The sequence below is a fragment of the Equus caballus genome, chromosome 6, assembly GCF_041296265.1.
Source record: "Equus caballus isolate H_3958 breed thoroughbred chromosome 6, TB-T2T, whole genome shotgun sequence".
In the NCBI taxonomy this organism is placed as follows: Eukaryota; Metazoa; Chordata; class Mammalia; order Perissodactyla; family Equidae; genus Equus; species Equus caballus.
The window spans coordinates 19,012,216-19,032,651 of record NC_091689.1 but is presented as its reverse complement, the minus strand read 5'-3'; the positions used below and the strand labels follow the sequence as shown (position 1 = coordinate 19,032,651).

The 20,436-nt window shown below is 39.8% G+C and overlaps 1 protein-coding gene across 6 annotated transcripts in view; it reads left to right on the top strand.

The window, feature by feature from the left end:
• Nucleotides 1-138: 138 nt before the first annotated feature.
• Nucleotides 139-20,436, top strand: part of PDE6D (phosphodiesterase 6D) — a 45,285-nt gene continuing 24,987 nt past the window's right edge. Inside the window, exons 1-3 of one of the 6 annotated variants that reach the window (XM_023642558.2) lie at nt 240-374; nt 17,746-17,834; nt 19,321-19,358. Coding sequence is in view for 1 of the 6 variants with exons in the window: in XM_003365136.5 (XP_003365184.2) it covers nt 325-374 (50 nt within the window). In the remaining 5 variants the exon portion in view is untranslated. Of the gene's footprint in view, nt 3,245-17,745; nt 17,835-19,320; nt 19,359-20,436 lie in introns of all 6 variants that reach the window. The other 5 variants (XM_070270662.1, XM_003365136.5, XM_070270663.1 and 2 more) reach the window with 5 other exon arrangements.

The window sequence follows — 20,436 nt, the reverse complement described above, 5'->3', positions numbered from 1 at the left end:
CGGGACTTCCAGGGGAGGGCCCTTCCCATTGACGCTCCTCGTCTCCCTTCGAAGCCGCTGAGTGTTTCTATTGGCTGGTCAGGATGCCAATCGCAAAGACGGGCTTTCCATTGGCTTCGGGGCGGGCGCTCCGAGGCTAGAGGGAAGGAGAAGGGATCAGGAGCGGGAGCTGAGGGGAGAGAGAGGCCAGTCCGGGTCTGGCCGCTACCGCTGCTCGCCCGAGGTCTTCAGGCCGGGTTGCAGCTCTATCCACGACTCCTGGGCACCGTTTACGAGGCTCCTCCGGGCCAGCGTGGGAGAGCCGCAGGCGGCGGCCGCCGCATCATGTCAGCCAAGGACGAGCGGGCCAGGGAGATCCTGAGGGGCTTCAAACTGTATCCGCCCGGGAGCGGGGCGGGGCCGGGAGGACTTGGGAGGTGGCCGCTCGTGGAGTACACGGGCCAGGGACGGGGGCCGCGCCAGGTGGGTGCCGAGGAGAGGGCGGGCGGAGGAGAAGGAAGGAGCGGCGTCCCGGGCCCCTGGCGGGACCGGGTTCTGACGGCGGGGAAGGGGGCGTCCTGAGGCATGAAGGGGACGTTGACGGGAGCGCCGGGGGTGCAAGCGGCGGAGCCCCGGAATCGGTCAGGGAGAGGCGCCGGGCGTGGGAAACGGGTGGCAGGGAGGCCAGCGTGGGTCCGAGCTCCGGCCCGCACGCGGAAGCCGGGAAGGGGCTGCGGCCCGCGGGGAAGGGCCGAGGGGGCGCGGTGGGCTGGCCTTGAAGCCCAGCAGCCTCTTGGGCGGGAAGCCCTCCGCTGGAGCAGGGAAAAGTGGCTTGGAGCGAGTGACCTTGTGTGGGACAAACGCAAATGCTTGTGTTAAACTCTCTCGGGTGCCCGCATCTCATCCCATCCCACCCCACCCCCGTCTTGTTTCTGCAACTTCTCTTCCTCACTTGTGGCTCCTTCCAGGGCTGGAGCAGAGCAAGGTGGGGAGAGGGAAGTCCCAGATCGAACTCTCTTGGCCTTTTGAGGCATTGGAAGGTCGCTGCTTCTCCCTCCAGTTTTCTTTCCAGAGAAAATGAGGACCCCAAACTTTTGCGTGAGATGCCTTGAGGGGTTTTGGTCTTGTCCTGGAACTCTTGGCAAAGGGGTCTTTGCGTGCTCGCGTGTGTGGTTAACGCGTAGACGTGGTGGAGCTGTCCAGCAATTATTTGATTACATTGGGGGCACGATAGGATATAGAAATCATTGCCTTAGGCCTGTGTGGTGCCTCTTGTGCAAGCCTCTTAATGTAGTGAGGAAGTTTTGTGTTTTATTGGAGTGTTAATCTCTAACCATATGATGCGGATGAAAAAAATGCAATCTTGTGCATTCCAATTTTACATTTTCCTGCTGACCTTAATCTCTTCTTACATCCTCTGCGTACAATATGGAACATTCTTAAATTCCTCTCTCAGTGAAAATGTAGTCGTCCCTTTAGGGCTCCTCCCCTGGAGGTTTAGTAAAGCGCTGTTCTCCGAGCTGCCTGTGTGTGTTCACAATGCCCATTTCACCCCTGCACATTTTAATTGACTTCGTCATAATCAGACACCAAGTTGGCAGTCAGTTTTAGAACACAAAAGGCAAAAAAGTTCCAAGAAGTTTCGATGTACAAATGAGATTTTTCAAATGGAAGCTGACCTGCTGTGTATTTTTTTTTAAATGGACAGCATTATTGCCTTTGCATACTGCCATTCATGATATACTTTCAGTACTTTTATGCAGTGAAGTTTCATGACAGGCTCTTTTATAGCTCCCTGTACCTTTCCGTGTTGCTCTTCATAACGGTGCCTATAAGTAGATAGGGATGGCCGAAGTGTTTCAACAGCTGTGACATGGATTTTATTTTTCCCTTAAGTAATTTGTATTGTTACTTAGCATGTATGCTATAGACAGTAAACTGGAGACTATGGAGAATGGAGAGATTTCAGAAGTTTTTTGTCTGATTGGAATTAACATGTTGCTGAAAACAAGAAGGGGTCCTTTTAATGGCTTTTGAACAAAGCAGAAAGGGAAAGTTCGAGCTTCACACTTTTGGCTCTTGCACCTGTTGAGAAAGAGGCTAAGGGACAAATCTGGGAAAGAGTAGAAAGCAGAGCCTGTGTCAGCCCACTAGAAGGGAAGGTAAATGAACCAATTCAGTGATGACGTTAATGCATCAAGAAACGGGCTTTCAGTGAAAGTTTAACCTTAGCTGATTAAATCGCAGGGGAAGCCGCCACATAAAAGGTTAGCGTGGGAGCGATGGAATGCTTATCCTCTGATAGCCTTTATTGGCATCTGAGGATTATGACGGAAATGGAAGGGAGTTCTAGGATTTGCTGCTACCTTCAGGAAAAAAATAAAATTAATGTTTTAGGAAGAAATTACCTATTGTCTACCTTTTATTGGGTAAATTCTTTTTGTAAACTCTCAGAGTGTCTGTTTTAAGAAGTTTTTACTACAAAAGGAAAGCACTGTTATATTCTCTTATCAACAGTGTTGACAATACTGTTTCCATATTGACTATATCGATCTTTTTTATTTTTGCCAATTTGGACAACAAATGATGTCTTGTTTTACTTTGTATTTCCCTGGATCTCTAGATTGCAGGAGAGGTAATATAGCATAGCGGTTACGGGCTGTACTGGACTATAGAGCTCTACTGCCTGCATGGGAATCCCAGCCCTGCCTTCCTGGCTGTGTGTCCCTGAGCAACTTCTTTAACCTCTGCCTCAATTTCCTCGGTTGTAAATGGGGATAAAAACAGTACCTGTCTCATAGGGTTGTTGTGAAAATTAAATGAGTTGATATCTAAAGCGTTTCGAAAAGCACCTGATGCCTAGTAAGCATTATGTATTAACCTTTATTATTCTTGTTGTAAGAGAAGTTGCAAAATGTTCTTTTTGACCATTTCTTCTTGTTAATTTTGTTTTTACTCACTTCACTATTGAATTGTTTATTTTTCGTATTGCTTCGTAGGTGTTCTTTATTTTAATATCTATCCTTTGCCTGTTAAGTATCTTGCAAATATTTTCCCTCAATGTATTGCTTGTGTTCTTTTTTTGTCGAAAAGGAATTTTACATTATCATTTCAAATTCATCAGTATTTTCACTGTGGCTTCTGCATTTTGTGTCTTGTTTAAGAAAACCTTCCTTATCCCAAGATTAATTAAATATCCTCCTATGTTTTCTTCTCTTTTTAATGTTTAGCTCTCTAATCCGCCTGGAATGTGTTTACACATATGGTATGTGGTAGAAATCCAACTTCTTTTGCTGTTTGGATAGCCACTTGTCCCAGTACTATTTACTAAGTAGTTAGTCCATCCTTTCCCCGCTGTTTGGAAATGCTATCTTTGTCGTATACATACTTTACATAAAACATAAGTTTATTTTTGGAATATTTCTGTTTCATTGATCCATTTGTCTCTTCCCATGCCTGTACACATTGGTTTAATTATTATTGTTTTATGGTATGATTTAGCATAGTTAACAGTAGGATTGATATGTCATGAATAGAGTGTATATGTTTAAAGTCATGTTATAAGGTCCTTATAAATATTTGTATCCCTTTTATACACATAGAACCTTGCCCATATGCCCATAATAGATACTCAATAAGTATGAGTAACATACTTCATAAATCAGGGATAGTTTTTGTCTGAGAGAATTCAGTAAAAGCTTTTGTATTTCCCATAAGTTATTTCAAAAAAGGAATATTTGTAAGATTTCTTTCTCATATCACCTCCATTCTATCCCCTTTCAGCTCATACACATTGAGTCTTGCATTTTTTTTCTTCTTTGTTAAAAACATAACATTTCCTAATCGTAAATTAAAGTTATGAATGCAATATTACTTGGGAAACAAATGTGATTCTCCTTCAAAGTTTTTGAATTTGAATATTTTAAGTAGCTCATATAGATATTGTGTTTGTGAATCCCATGGTCCCCATTTCATTCATTCAACAAAGGTCTGTTGAGTGACTTTTTTTTTTTTTTGAGGAAGATTAGCCCTGAGCTAATATCTGCTGCCAATCCTCCTCTTTTTTTTTTTGCTGAGGAAGATTGGCCCTGAGCTAACATCCGTGCCCATCTTCCTCTACTTTATATTTGGAATGCCTGCCACAGCATGCCTTGATAAGCGGTGCACCTGGGTATGTGCACCCCCAGGCCACCAAAGCAGTGCGTGCAAACTTAACTGCTGCACCACCAGGCTGGCCCCTCTTGGGTGCCTTCTATACAGGGCACTGTGCACTTGGAGGATACAAAAATGAAGGAGTCACAGTCCCTTCTTTCCAGAAGCTTAACCATCTTTATGTCTGTTTGGAAGAGGTATCTTCAAAGGCAATGATTTTTTTAAAATAGTATTTAATCTTTCTACTACAAACTCCAGCCACCCAGAAATGATGTTTGTTAATATTTAATATAGCTAATGTTTAATATATTTGCTTTTATAAAATGGAAGCGTAAGTATTATTTTGTAACTTGCTTTTTTCACTTCACAAATCTACCATGTTCATAATTTCCAAAGATACTTTCAGTTGCTTTCAGTGACATAGATTTGTCACAGTCCTCTTATACTAGTTTTCTAGTATAGTCTGTAATGCACTGTTCTGCCTATTCGAATTACTTTTTCTTCAACATAAATATAGAACTTTATTAAACTGATATCAATGAAAAATGACAGACTGCCATAAGAAAGAATTATGCTTTTATGATTTCATTATTTTTAATCCATCCAGAATTTGCTTTAGTATGAAATAGTGATTTAATTTTTTTAAGATCAGCTAATTGTCCACATTTATTTATTTATCTATACTCCAGATGTTAATAAAAATGACTGCCCACAAATCAATAAGGTAAATATTTTAACTCAAAATGGACAAAGGAAGAAAGATACAGAAGAAAAACACAAATGACCAATGAATAAATTGAGATGGTCAACCTTATTAAAACAACAAACTAACTCTTTTTTCCCCAATTAATTGACAAAAATTAAAAAGATTGATAATGTTCAGTGTTGGTAGCTATTGGGGAAAAGGGACACTTCATTTCCTCTGTGTGTGTGTGTGTAGCCTTTGTGAGAGTCATTGGTGGCTATTAGAATTTACATGTAACTGCAGTAGAGCCTAGAGCAGAGGTTAAGAGTGTGGACTGTGGGTTCAGGCTTCCTGCCTCCACTGTGACCCTAGGCAGAGCACTCAGAGTCTGAATCTCCATGTCTGTATCATTTCCTCAGAGGGTGGTTATGAGGATTAAATGAGACTGCGTGTAAAATGCTTAGTACAGTGCCTGGCACATCATAAGTAATAAACATTAACTGCTGTTAGTATTTGTTTTATTAATAATTATTAAAGTTGTTAATAAGAGTAATGTTAATATTATTTAAAGCCACTTATTTTTCTGAGATGTAACCAATGCCTTCATGCTGTTATTCTCTTTTCTTACTGCAAAGCTATAATATTTCTATTTTGCCTCTTTGAAGGAATATTCAGTTAATAAGCATTGATGTAGACTTAGTGTTTGTCTTGTTTTCTAGGAACAAATCACATTCCACTTTATGGCAGGTTAGCAAAAAAAAAAAACTAATTTGGCTCCGAAGGTTTCTGAAAGCACCTCTCACTTGTGTTCTTGCATTTCCTCTCCCATAATTTGCTCCTGGATCCCCCATATCCTCTTTCTCATAGCACCTTCATCTTTGACTTGACTTCCAGTCAAAAATAGTTGGCTTTAAATCTTCTATTCACTTAGATTTTCTTATTAAGAGTAGTAGACTGTTGAACTTCTCTTAAATGTCAGTATTGCCTAATAGATGCCTTGGCTAAATGTTAAAAATGAGTTTGAGGTTTGTGATTTTCTAAAATGATAAGTTTTGTCTGTCAACCAAAGTTCTGGGAAAGCAACCAAAGCATTCCACCCATACAGCCAGTGAGCACTGTTGGTCACAAATTGTCTAGTGATGGACTTCGTGTAGACTGTGATTGGCAGTTTGTTTTCCAAGAGCCTCATGCATGGACTCTGAGACGTTGTTATTGTTATCCTGAATGGATTAAATAAATATAATGTCCTATTGACCGTGGTGTTTAGGATTTTTAAACCAGCTTTCCTGCTTTCACATTTTTGGGAGGAATTTGTAGTATGATTAGATACTTACAGACTTGTTCAGACCTTCTAAATTTCTTTCCAGGATTGTATATGTGGTTTATAGTGAAACATGATAGTAACTTCTGGAGAAATGGAACATAACTCAGTAAGACTTTCATGGAAAATTCAGTTGTATCATCACAGTATTTGACAGAGGGCTGGCAGTGGTGCTGAGGTTTGGCAGCTCTAGGTTCTTGTTAGGATTGACCTCACTCTTGCCTCACAGGCCTCACTGTCAGCACTCTCCATGATAGAGGAGGACTTGACTTCTGAATATATGGACCTCTCCTTGTTCCTGAGCTTTAGCATCATAGGAGGGTATTTTAAAGACCATCTTGTCTAGTAATCTCACTGTTCAAACCATTGCTTGAATGCTTAAAACTCAAATTGTCAAGATTTTAGGAGAAGCATTCTTTTCTTGCTTTTGACCTGGTGATAATTTTGAAGGTGAAAGGAAAAGCAAATATATTTTCTTACAGTCCACCATCCATAAAGATCTGAGTGGATTGAACTAAAGAAGCACACTGTTTGTAGCAAAGAAGGTGATAATCCCACTATAAGAACACATGAGGAATTATTTAGTCTACAGTGAATTGGGGCACGGCAAAGTGGAGCTGGTCTAGAGGAGAAGCGCTTGAAACATGCCATACATACAATAACTGCAGAACTGAAGATGAAAAGAGTTGAGCAAGGGATGTGAGTGTTCTAACGTTTAAAAAACTGTTCTTAAGAGGAAGAATTAAATGTGTGCTGTGTGGCTATCAGAGTGAGTACAAAACTCAAGGGTAGAAGTTACAGGGGACAGAGTTTAGCCCAGTTTCTAACAATTAGAGTTACCTGGGGAAAAAAAAACCATTTTCCAGAAAGTATTTTAAGCAGCAGATAGATGGTTGTCCATCAAGTGTATTGCAGAGGGAAATTACGTATGCGTCAGATAAGACATTAGAGGAGGTGATCTCCAGAAGGACTCAAATCCTTTCTAACACTGCAGTTCTTGATTTGGTCACAACCTTCCTTAGTTAATCTTAGGATTCTTGTCAGCAAATATTTCTAATAAGATATGTGTTACACCTAAAATAGGCAAAACATTTTTTGTGATTTGATGTAATTAAAGTAAGATCTCACTTTCTTTTTGTTTTTCAGACGACTCTTTTCTTAGATACTCAGTATTGGTGAAGTAATTTGTTTAATGCATTGTGGATCCACTGATTCAGAGTCACACAGAGCAGTTATTGCCTCTGAATTTAGATAAAGTCTAGAGAACTAAACATAAATAACTCTAATATAAATAACACTATAAATATAGCCACCAGGATAAAAGGGGTGGCCTAATAATATCCGACATTCTTGTAGTCTTTTTCAGGTTTTCAAAGCACTTAGATACATTATTACATTATCACAACAATTCTGTACATTATTATCTCCACTTTATAGAAGGGGAATTAAGGATTGATGAGAATGTCGCTCAGATAAATGCAGAACCTTAATTTAAACCTTGGTTTGTCCTTCTATAAACTGCTGTTTTCTACAGTAAACCATAATGCCCATCTGGAGAATTTATTTTTTTGCTGTATCGCTGATTTTGAGTTTAAAATTTTTCCTCAGTGTTTAAGTCACGATTTGTCGTTCACTTGAAAATTATTCTCTTCCATTGTGGTCATATCCCCTATACTCTTCTTTGTTTTTCCTTAACTCTTGGATACAGAGGGCAAGGTTCAGACTGGGCTAAGGAAGAATTTCCTAACAATCAGAGTTACCTAAAAAACGGACATTTTCCAGAAAGTCTTAGTCTGCTAGAGCTGCTATAATAGAATACCCTAGACTGGGTGGCTTAAACAACAGACGTTTATTTCTCAACAGTTCTGGAGGGTGGGGAGTCCAAGATCCAGGGCCAGCTGATTTGGTTCCTGGTGAGAGCTCAGTTCCTGGCTTGCAGATGGCCACCTTCTCCCTGTGTCCTCACATGGTGGAGAGAGAGTGGATGGGCAAATGGTAGGGGAGTCATAACTATACCATGTGTGGCACTGCTGCCTGGGTGACAGTTCTGTTGGGAACGGATGGTTCGTGGACAGGTCACTACTATCTTGAAAGATGAGTAGGTGTTGAGCAGTTTAATTTTTAAGATACTGGAGAGTAACAGTAAGGAAAGTGATGACATGAAAAATGAGGGAAGAGAGTGTTTCAGAGGGGAGTTGGGGTCAAGAATAAGGAAGAATGAGGATCAAAAAACACGTCCTTGGAATTTCTGGAAATTTCATTCATTCAACGAATATTTGAGACTACTGAGAGCCCCATGATACGTTTTAGATCAGAGGTGATCTTTTTGAGAAGAGAGGCTATTTGAGGAAACAAATTAACTATAATCTGCCAAGATTAGAAAATGGAATATAGATGAGAAAATAAAGTCACCAAGAATATATTACTCTTTCAAGAAACCTGGTGTTCTAGAGAAGCAGGCATTAGGGGAGTAGCTTGAGCAGGTAGAGAGATTTTATTAAAGAATGGAAATCACTTGTTTAAGCCGTCTAGCTTTGTGCAAGTTGCTTAACATCTATAAAACAAGGATAATGCTTTCTCTGTCAGCCTTACAGAGATCTTATGAAACATGAAAGAAATAATATATGCCAACTCACTTTAAAAACCATAGCTCTACAGAGCCATTATGTTTACTATGGCATTGTTACAATTATTTGTTTATCTTTGCTTTAAAGTTCAGGTTGCTTTCTATTTTGCAAATTTATAGGTTTCGTGTTTCAGGGTGTTGATAAAGCCAGAGTGTAAGTGATTCTTTTTTACTCCAGCTTAGATATCTGAAGCCTTTTTTCACACTTCTGGGAAGTAATGGTGGCTGTTGAGTGATAGCAAAGAAAGCCCTCTATATGACACATATGTCCCGTTTGAAAGCCAAATCATCTTTGGCTTTGCTTTTTATTTTTTAAAAATTTTTTAGAAGATTGGCCCTGAGCTAACATCTGTTGCCAGTCTTCCTCTCTTTTTTTTTCCTCCCCAAAGCCCCAGTACATAGTTGTACATCCTTGTTGCAAGTCAATCTACTTCCTCCATGTGGGATGCCACCACAACATGGCTTGATGAGCAGTCCTAGGTCCTCGCCCAGCATCGGAATCTGCAAACCCCAGGCTACTGAAGCAGAGTCCGTGAACTTAACCTCTCAACCACAGAGGCGGCCCCACCTTTTATTTTTGTAAGAGGGTTGTAACTTGAGGAAGTTGATTTCCCTCTTAATACTGTAGCATTTTTTTTAAAACTAGGTTAAATTCAGGGATCTCTGAATGTAGATTTTGATAGGATTCAAAGCAATATTTCTATGGGTCCGAATAACATATGTGAAACAGTGGCTGATCCTTTTGGGAATGTCCCCTTGGGAGAGGGCCTTGTATTATCTCTTCTTCGATCAGGAGGTTCTGGGAAGCAAATAAAAATGCAAAAGGAGTCTTTAAGAATCTCTTTGGCTATGTCTATTTTAGCTCGTTTCTGACCGGTTTCAGGCACATAACTGCACATACCAGTGGAATAATAGACCTAGTAGAAAAAGAAAAGTTTGTTTCATTGTTTGATTTTGCTAGTTAGAAGACTGTGTTATGTTTCAAATAGCGATCTTTTTCTCATTACTAAATTACTTGCCTCCACTGTTTCCCAGGCCAGTTTGAATTTGGATTGTGTGCTTTCCAAGCACAGTAGCTTTGCCAGCGCCAGAGTATTATTTTACAGGGATATCACCACTGATTACACTGCTGCATATTGTGTTTCAAGGATACTGAAGCCTGGTTTCTCAGGGCTCCATCTATATTTCCTCACCATGTTCCCCATAAATAGGAAAAATACCACAGGGAAAGTCACCGGGAAATTATTGGGCAGAGTAAGATGTTTAAATGTCCCTGAATTGGAATTGGTTCTTAAGGATGTACTAAAAGACAAGATGCTCTGTATGACCAATGCTGGTACAGAAGAAGCCTAGAAGGAGGGTTTTGACAGAAGTGATATTTAAGAAGTAATGAAGGTGGGAGTAAAAGAAGGAAGTGAGTTCAGAAAGTGAGTAAGGAGGAGAGAGTTTGAGAGGGGAGAGATCATAAAGGCAGAGTGTTAAAAGACAGAGAACAAGAAGAAAAAGAAAAAGTCACAACCAAAAACTAGGAAAGCAGAGCAAAGAAAGGCCTTGCTATGATGAAAATGCTCAGGATACCACTAAATACAAACTCCCTTTGTTTCCTGCTGGTCACTGCAGCTCTTCCACCCCCGAGGAATGAGAAGGGAGAGGTTTTTCTTATGCCCGTGACCTTGGTGTTGAAGCTTTGCCTCCCGTTGCTGTGGTCTGCCATGGTAGATATTAGCATACATCATTATGTGCTTAGTCAGCCATTTTGCCTGAAAATTTGACTTACCTTGAAATTCCTCAGACTACAGGTAATGAGCTGCATGTCTGTATATAATTTACAGGTACTCTGCCAAGTCATGAATTCAACTTATGCAGGATGGGCTTTTAAATTCTACTATGTTTTCACCTGCAATTTCGCTGACTGACTGAGCTGTTCTCCTTAGGGAGAATGGAGGTTTTTTTTGGTTTGTTTGCTTTTTGTTTTTTGCTGAGCTCCAGCTCTAAATTGCCCTTTCCATGGCCCGCTGAACCCTGAATGCGTAGCTCTCCTGCTTTGGTTCCTAGACGCTCTTCAATGAGCCTTGCTTTCTAGTTGCTCAGCCTGAAAGAAAATTCTAATAATCCCTCTGACTTGCTGTCATGCTCAGTGCGGTTCAGCACATATTTGAGTATCGATTATGTGCTGAGCACTGAGAAGAGAAGGACAAACAATCTAGTGCCAATGGAAGCTCACTTGTAAGCTTATATGCACAGTACATTCTGTGATGCAGGTGTAAACAAGTGTACAAGAGCACTGAGGAGGGATCCAATAGCTTTGCCTCGGGTGTATCAGGGGCCACGCTTAGAGGGGCGGTTAACAGCACTAGGTCTTTAAGGAGAGTACTGGAGGGGGATGCACATTCTAGGCAGAGTGGAGCAGCTGTGCTAAGGCACTGAAGCACAGGCATATAATGTCTGGGAAGTGCAGCAGCTAGGCACGGCCGGAGGATGGTGTGCATCTAGGGGCTGGTGTAGGAGGTGACCCTGGAGAGTGGAATGGATGCAGACACTAGACTCAGTGTCTTCCTCCCTCCAGTAGTTGCCTTCTTGACTTCTTCACCCCAGGCTTATAGCAGTTTATTATACCTGCTGCCTCCTGGTTGATTTCTTCAACCTTCCTACTGCCTGTTGATTTCCTGTTCTTTATCAAATTGTCCTTTCTACTTGACACTACCTTCCTATCTCACCCTTCTCTATTGCTTTTTTTTAACTTACAACCCTTTTTTTAAAAAAGTCAGTATTCCCCAAACCTCTTTACAAAACCTGAACTTTATATGTTCCTTGGAAATGTGTATGTCTGAGGATGGAAGGACTTTTTTTATTGGACACACACATAGGATTAAACTGAGACGGAGTCCAAAGCAGAGAGCTTGAGTTTCTCTAGAACTGCGCTTATTCAACTATCACTGGTAAAGAACCAGGTCTTTACTTCTAATTTTTCAGATCGATGTTTTTATAAAATAAATAAAAACGAATTATTAGACAAATGACATATAAAATAAAAGTGAAAAAATTTATTATTAGAATCAACAAACAGATTACTCTGCTAAACTGCTATTAAAAAATTGGAATGTTTATCTTGTCACAGACTGGTAAAAAATGGATTCACAAACCAGCGCCATTCTGTGGACACATTTTGAGTAACCCCAGTACAACTTGTGCCTGATACACAGTAGAACTTCAGTGCATATTTGGGGAAAAAATATGTGAATTAGATGGTTAGCATGATTATAGTAGTAGGAAGGAAGAAATGATAGTAGCAGCTGTCTTTGGAGAATTGGGAGGAAATAATTAAGTGAGAAAGTAAATTGCACTACAATAATGTTACCCTCCATGTAAAACAAACTTTTTCACATCACTCTCTCTGAACATCGTTCCTTTGGCTCTCTAAACTTAAATGTTGGCAGAAAGATATCAACCTGCTTATCTGAACTAGCTCTTATGAGCAAATGTACAGTTGGCTAGGATTGATTTCAAATACTAACCCCGCTGTTTGAATCAAAGTGTTTCTCCATGTCGTGATAAGGACCATACTGCCAAATGCTCTCCTGGCCTGAGATTTTGTTTCCGTCTGTGTCTTCTCAGAAGATTAGCTGAATAGGGTAATAAGTCTTCTTATCAAAAACTTTGTAACAAACAAATAAGGCTTCCATGTCAATTAAGATAATTTCAGATTGCTTACAACACTGCAGATTTTCAGTTCTTAAAAGCAAATTGTAAGGTCTTGAATCCCCTTCAAATGAGAGGAATTCACAGAATCATTCAGGGGATAGGAAAATAGGAGTTCTGCTTTTCAACTTTCAAACACATAGCTGCATTTGAAGGAGAACATTATTTTGAAATATTTAAACTCAAATAATATTTGAATGCAACTTATAATATAGAAGTTTTATTACCATAAATAGAATTTTGTTTCCATCATGGATCAGTACAGCATCAGTAACTCAATACATCATCTCATTCTCTACTAAGCATATCCCAAGAGAACATTGTTCAGAAGCGCAAAAGGACCATTTCATGGTATATTTGGGGGTCTGCCTGCCTTGCTCTCCCTCTCTTCAGTTCCCTCAGCTCTTGTAGCTCTGGAGGGCTACAAAGATACCCAGGACCCTGCAGATGACTGAAGCCACTCTCTTTCCAAGAGTATGTAGGTTGGACAAACTCTGTCTGAATGCTATGTAATTTACTAGCTATGAGCTCCTGAGAAATGTATTTCACTTCTGAGAACACCGCTATTTCATGTGGGCGCCAGTATTAGGACTCAAAAATAAAAAAGAGAGGGGCTCTTAGTACAGCACTTAGCATGTGTATTGAATGTAGGTACTCAGATGTTAATTCTTTTACCCTGCCTCCTCTGTCTTTGAGGACTAGGTTTAAGCGATGAATGTACCAGATGCCAGAGAAACCTGGAAATATTGTTCACCTTTTCCCTGGCCTTATACTGTCTGCAATTATCAAGTTAAACAAGACTGTTAGGAAGCTAGCTCTGAAAAAGGCAAGAGTGAGGGCTTTATCTGTCTGCATTGATAATAAACCATAGATTAAGAATTATCCACCCTTACAGGCATTGTTAGGCTAATGCAATGAATGGGGTCTCCTTTAGCCTTTGGAGATTTTATAGAAACTCAGAAGAGACACCCGAACCTCAGACTGCGTCTATTCTCCTAATCCTGACTGGACTGGATTGTCTGGCCACATCTCTTGTCATTTAAAGGTGGAAGAGACCAACGCCTCAACTAGTACTAGATCTGCTACCCGGACGTGGTCATAGGACTTGACTTGACCATCCCAGAAGATGCTGCACACCAGGGAATTCTTAGCCATGTTTGGATTGCAACCTTTGTGTCCTATTGGAGGGAATTATTTTTCTAAACTTCCTCTTCAAATCCTGTCTCGATTTTATCTATTTTGATGTGATTCAGTAATTTCTGGAAAGTTTGCCTAAGCTAGAAAATAGTTTCTCTAGTCACGCAACACGTCCTCTTTGTAAGTATGTCTATCACACATCAAGGATATATAAAAGATCAAGAATTAGGGGGCCGGCCCCGTGGCTGAGTGGTTAAGTTCATGCACTCTGCTTCGGCAGCCCAGGGTTTCCCCAGTTCGGATCCTGGAGGCGGACATGGCACCGCTCATCAAGCCGTACTGAGGCAGCATCCCCATGCCCCAACTAGAAGGACCCACAACTAAAAATATACAACTGTGTACCAGGGGGCTTTGGGGAGAAGAAGGCAAAATAAAATCTTTAAAAAGTAATAGTAATAATGCTAATTTAAAAAAAAAAGAATCAGGGACCCCCAAAGTGAGTGAGTTCTAACCTGTGGAACACACTAGCAGCATAATCTGAACCGGTGTTCCATGACACCAAAGGCATCCTATGTCCTGCAGTATTTGGAGGTGCCTTTCTAGCCTCATGTCTTGGAAGGATTGCTTGTCCTGTACCCTGAGCTTAGGAATCATGACTCATTCATCTATCCCCTAGTCTTGAGGATAGCCTCTCCCTGGTACAAACTGGGTGTGTAGGATAGCTGATCATATCATATAAATGTTAAGAGCCTGGATGTTGAAATCAGGCAGTCAAAAACCAACTTTACCACTTAATTGGCTTCCTAAGCAAGGTACTTGCCATCCCTAAACCAGAGATTCCTCATCCATGTAAGGGCTCTAATAATAATGTCTATTTCATAGGCTTGTGAGGATTAATTTAGATATAGATAAAGCAGTTAGCTCATTATCTGGCACTCAGTACACGTTAGCCATCGTCATTATGCAGTAAAGAGGTGCTGGATGTAAAGATCAGTGGTGCTGTTATGATTGCGTATGTTTCTGCCAAAGATTCTTACACCTGAGAGATGTGTAACATGAATCATCTGATGACAGAATTCTTCCCATTTCTTGGTAAAATCTTCCCTTTAAGTTTTTTCTGTTCATTTATACAGAAATTTACTGGGGCTGGCCCCATGGCCGAATGGTTAAGTTCGCGCGCTCTGCTTCGGCAGCCCAGGGTTTTACCAGTTTGAATCCTGGGCGCGGACATGGCGCCACTCATCAGGCCATGCTGAGGCAGCATCCCACATGCCACTACTAGAAGGACCCACAACTAAAAGTACACAACTAGGTACTGGGGGGCTTTGGGAGAAAAAGGAAAAATAAAATCTTTAAAAAAAAAAGAAATTTACTTAGATATGGCCCATTTGATAAGGAATGTCAGATAAAGTGTGCCAGCTGATTCATATAATTGCTCCAGATAATTTTATTTGAAAGTTTTCCTATTTTACTGTCTTTAGAAATTATTTTGGAGGAATAACGATCTGGTAGTGACTTAGGAATATTTTTATATTAAATATTGAGTTTATCATTCTAAAAAATATACTAAACGTTTCCAACTTCTATGGAAAAGCCCTCAGGAAAAAAATGTTTTTCCCTTCTCTTTTTTGTTACAGCTCTAGTGAAGTTTAGAAATTTGAAGAAGGCTATTGTCAAGAAGCTGCAAAGGGAACCCAAGCTTGAGCTTCTTGACGTTCTTTCTGCGCACAAAGGGAAGCATTTGGGCATACAGTTCACTGTTTGTTGTTGGTTCCTAAAGCACTGCCAGGGGAGACTTAGACTCCTGGGGTCTCTTCTTAAGTCCCCAGCGGGGAGTTGATGGAAGATGGTTATTAATCTACACCAACTTCAGTTTATTAGCTGTGCTGGTTCTCAAACATGGTTTTGGCAGAGAAATGAATTCTTCAGATCCCCTTTCGGTGTTTCTCTATCCCTTTCCAGTACTGCAGCCAAGGGTTTCTTTTCTTCCTTAACAATTTTTAGACATTTGATCTTTTTCTCTCACTGCCCACCTCTCTTCTCCCCCATGCTAGCTTGCCCTTCTTTATGCACACAACATATATAAGCTCTAATGACTATTTTTCCCCTGAAAAATGTGTTGTTCCAGACTTTCAGTTCCCTAAAATCTTATTTCCTAGAAATAACTTTTAACTCCCAGTATCAGTTCTTTGTTCATCTACTGTAGACACCCTATGTCTAATTGGTGGTATAGAACATGGGCTTCAGTGGCTATAATTTTTTCTTTCTGTTCTTTAAAAGTTTTCATTCCCAGAACCCTAAAGCTACTCAAAGTATGGTCCCCAAGACTGTAGCCTTGGCATCACCCAGGAACTGGTTAGAAATGCAGAATCTCGGGTCCTACCCCAGACCTACTGAACCCGAATCTATATTTTAACAAGATCCCTGGGTGATTTGTATGCACGTGAAAGTTGAAGAAAGCATTGCTGTAAATTATGTTTTGCTCAAAACGGGGAAAACTCTGTCAAGTAATGGTTCTCAGCCCTGCTGTTCAGTGGAATCACCTGGGAAACTTTGAAAAATCCTGATGCTTGGGTTCTATCTGGAGATTCTGGTGTAATTGGTCTGAGGGGTGGTCCAGGCATTGGGAGTTTTAAACACTCCCTAGGTGATGCTAATATGCAGCCAAGGCTGAGAACCACTGTTGTACATAAATCTTTAATTTGTCCTATTTCTTAGAATATCATGTGTATTCTAATCAATGCAAGACTAATGACTAAAAACACTATATTTTTTACAATTCCGTTTAATGAGAGAGGAAGTATATATGCATAGAAAAAATTGGAAATATATACACCAAAACATTAAATGGTAATTATGGATTACAACTATTTGTTGTTTTTTGTCCTCTATTTTTCCAAGCTTTCTATAATAGCCATGAATTCTTTTGGTAAAGAATCTTCGTATGTGTATATATACTTTTTAATAAATGTGGTCACATCATCCATGCTTTGTAAACTGCTTTTTAAATTTTAAAAATTTTTATCCTTTTTCACCTATCAGTATATTAGAAATATTTTCTCCTACCATTAAATATCACTTACATAGGCCTTTTTATTGTTTAAAGTGAATCCTTACCCAAGATGACTGGATTTTTACCTTAAAACTTACGTTTGCATACTGACTGGGGTCTTTGAGAGACCGACCGTTTGACTCCTGGACACCTTTCGTGTTCGGAGGCTTCCCTTGTCCACGGAAGGGGAGGTGTTCAAGGAGCTGCTGAAACTGCAGTGAGGCAGAGCAGACCTTCCCAGAGGCTTTTGCAACTGTCGTCAGTTGAGTGCCAGCATTTCTTTGAGCTCCTAAACACATAGGAGTTGCCTTTACCGTCCTGGAAGAGGCTGCACCCCAGGGAATTCCTAACCATGTTTGGATTGCAACCTATGTGTCCTGGTGGAGGGAATTATCTTTCTAAACTTCCTCTTCAAATCCTTTTGGTTTAGTTGGAATTGTGCTTCAGGACAACTAATATCTCTTACATTTTGAGTTTCCTCTGCATTAATACGTACATTATGATAGGGAAAGCTGGAAAATCCTTAGAGCAACATCTTGAAAACCTCAGTGGTGTGTGGTTGGCCAAGCTCTGTTGTAATCAAAGAAAGTCAAGTAATCCTCTTTCCCAAACCTTGGGAGTAAATACCAGTCCTACAACTTCAAAAAAAATGATTCGCCTATAAAATTGTTCTGTTCTTGACCTGGTCCAGTTGCATTGTATGGAAAAAGAATAATTTTACTAATGGTTTCTTTACAATCAGGAGAAGGGAGACTTGTTTTGGAGTTGGAGAACCTCTCTAAAGACGCACAGTAGGTTACTCTGCAGGAGAAAAGCTGTTTCTCAACTTTTTACCTCGTTTAACCTTTTCTCTACCAGAACTTGTATATAAAAGTTTCAGAAATGGGTGGTTTTTAGTTTCAGAGAAGTAGCCTTAGTATTTTACTCACAGAATTGAAGTTCTAACTAAAAGAGCTTTTAAACTTAGCGTTTCTTCTCAGGAGAAGCATTCCAAGGCACTTCACAACCTAAAGACTTCAGGAGCTGTTCCTGTTGACTAAGGTCATGACAGGGTGGAGTTTGATCTGAGTTTGTGCCTTAACCTGAGATGGTAGCACTATCGACCTTGGCTATCTTGTCTGCATATGCAAATCAGGAAGAGATGAGACCTCTGGGTGCGGCATGGTATTGAAAGGTGATACAGGTTAGTGAGTGGATATTCAGCTCTGGAGGCATGTTCTAGACACTGATACTTATCTTATCTCGCGAGACCTGATCACAAGCAAGCCAAAGATGGTACTTTGTACAAGCCTCCATTTATAGATTGTCCTTCTCACATTGCATTGTAATTATTCTTTTACCTGATGTTTTCCCTACGTGGAGGAGAACTATGGGAATCATGTCTTATTAATCATAGTCTATCCTAGCCCTGAGCCTAAGACTCACAAATGTTCGGTAAATGCTGGACGAATGAAATGTCCAATTTAGCCTTGTTATAATCCAAAACCCTTTGGTCATATTCAAATCTGGGTTAACGTGATATTTTTTAACCAATTGTAAGTTGATTGTTACTTAACACCAGTGTTTAACAACTGTAAAGCAGATGACTTCTGGACCTTCTGGAGGGAAAATAATTATGAAGACTTTTATCTAAAATTATAGCACAATTTGGGGATTCGATTTTTAGACCACATTTGTTTATGTTCAGAATGATACTGTGTTTTAGAGGATGTGTCTATACTGTACTGTCTGTTATCATAATGCCTTAACTCTTAAATAAGATATGATAATTCAAATTAAGGAAAGAATATTGCTCTGACCACTGATGTTAATGTATTAGGTAAATTAAACGGATGAGACACATGTTTGATTTTGGGATACCTAGCAAAGCTATTGCTCTGAAGCATTGTTTTGACTTCTTAACCCTTAGTCAAAAACTATTTGTAGTAGTCAGCTTGGAATCTGTTTATCCTGAGTAATAGTTTTTTGATTTTTAAAAATTGAAATATATGATTGAGATTAGTGTAAAATATATATTGTATATTAAACTGTGTTTCAGTATGTACCAAATGACTATTTTAAATGAGTTCCAAACACTATATATAAGAGAACATTCATCAAGAAAAAATTGTAATAAAATAAAGGAATATTCTACGCAAAAGAGCCATTTCTTTGTAAGTTAAAAAGTGGCTTAGTAGAAGAAAGATCTAGGTTCTGTTCCGTCTCACCAGCTGTGAGGCTTTAAGTAAGTCTGCTAATGTCTCTGAGGCGGTTTCTTCATCTTTAAATGGGGATAATACCTGCTTCAAGAGGGTCAGCTGAGATAATGTGTGCAAAAGTGATTTATAAACTTAAGGTGCTGTGCAAATGAATGATGGATTTTCACTGATGGCCTTAGTGGGGTTGATAGCCCAGTTCTGTATTTTTTGTTATTATTAGAGCAATGGTTTAGAAAACATGAGGGTGGAAGGTTTATTTGGGCCTGAGAAATAACTAGTATTGAGCTTTTCATATAAATGCAGAGGTCATGTGCAGACCAGACTCTTTTTTTATTATTATTTACACACTAAGACTGCAAACAAAGGTGGAACAGGTTGCGCTAGATTCTCCTTAGTGTTATTTTTTCCAAGTTTTATTGAGATGTAATTGACTTATAATGTGACTTTGTTTTTCATATGTTTGTTTTTCAGAATAGATCCAGACGAAGACAATATTTCATCTTTGTGCTGGATCCTTTCCATTCCTACAGACCCCTTTTTCACATGATTACCAAGTGTCTCTGATTCTTTTCTGGATTTTTGCTTTTGAAACATTTTGTGACCCTTTTGTTCATTTTGAAGGCCTGTTCTTGATATCTGTATAATTGTTATATATATATATATAAAAACATGGGCCAGCCCCCGTTGCCTAGTGGTTGAGTTTGGTGCACTCTGCTTTGGCAGCCTGAGGTTTGTTCCCAGGTGCAGACCTACACCACTCATCTGTCAGTGTCCATGCTATGGCAGTGGCTCACATGCAAAGTAGAGGAAGATGGCAACAGATGTTAGCTCAGGGTAAATCTTCCTCAGTGAAAAAGATGAAGATTGACAACAGATGTTAGCTCAGAGCTAATCTTCCTCAGCAAAAAAGAGGAAGATTGGCACAGATGTTAGCTCAGGGCTAATCTTCCTCAGCAAAACAAACAGCTTTATTGGGATATAATTCACCATAACATACAATTCACCCATTTAAAATATACTATTCAATGGTTATTAGTGTATTCACAATGTTGTGCAACCATCAGCACAATCACTTTTAGGACATTTCATCACCCCAAAAAGAAGCCCTGTACCCATCAGTAATCATTCTCTATTTCCCCTACCCTTCCACCCCAGCCCTAGGAAACCATTAATCTACTTTCTGTCTCTATAGATTTGCCTAGTCTTGATATTTCATATAAATGGAATCATAGAGTATGTTATGTGGTCTTTTGTGACTGATGCCTTTCACTTAAGATAATGTTTTCAGGGTTCATCTGTGTTGTAGCATGCATCAGAACTTAATTCCTTTTTATGGCCAAATAATAGTCCATCGTGTGGATATGCCAGTTTTTATTTATCCATTCATGAGTTGATGAACATTTGGGCTATTTCCACTTTTTTGGCTATTATGAATAATGCTGCTATGAACATTCATGCATAAGTTTTTGTGTGAACATATGTTTTCATTTCTCTTGGGCATATACCTAGGAGTAGAATAGCTGGGCCATATGGTGACTCTATGTTTAACCTTTTGAGGAACTGCCAGACTCTTTTCCAAAGTGGCTG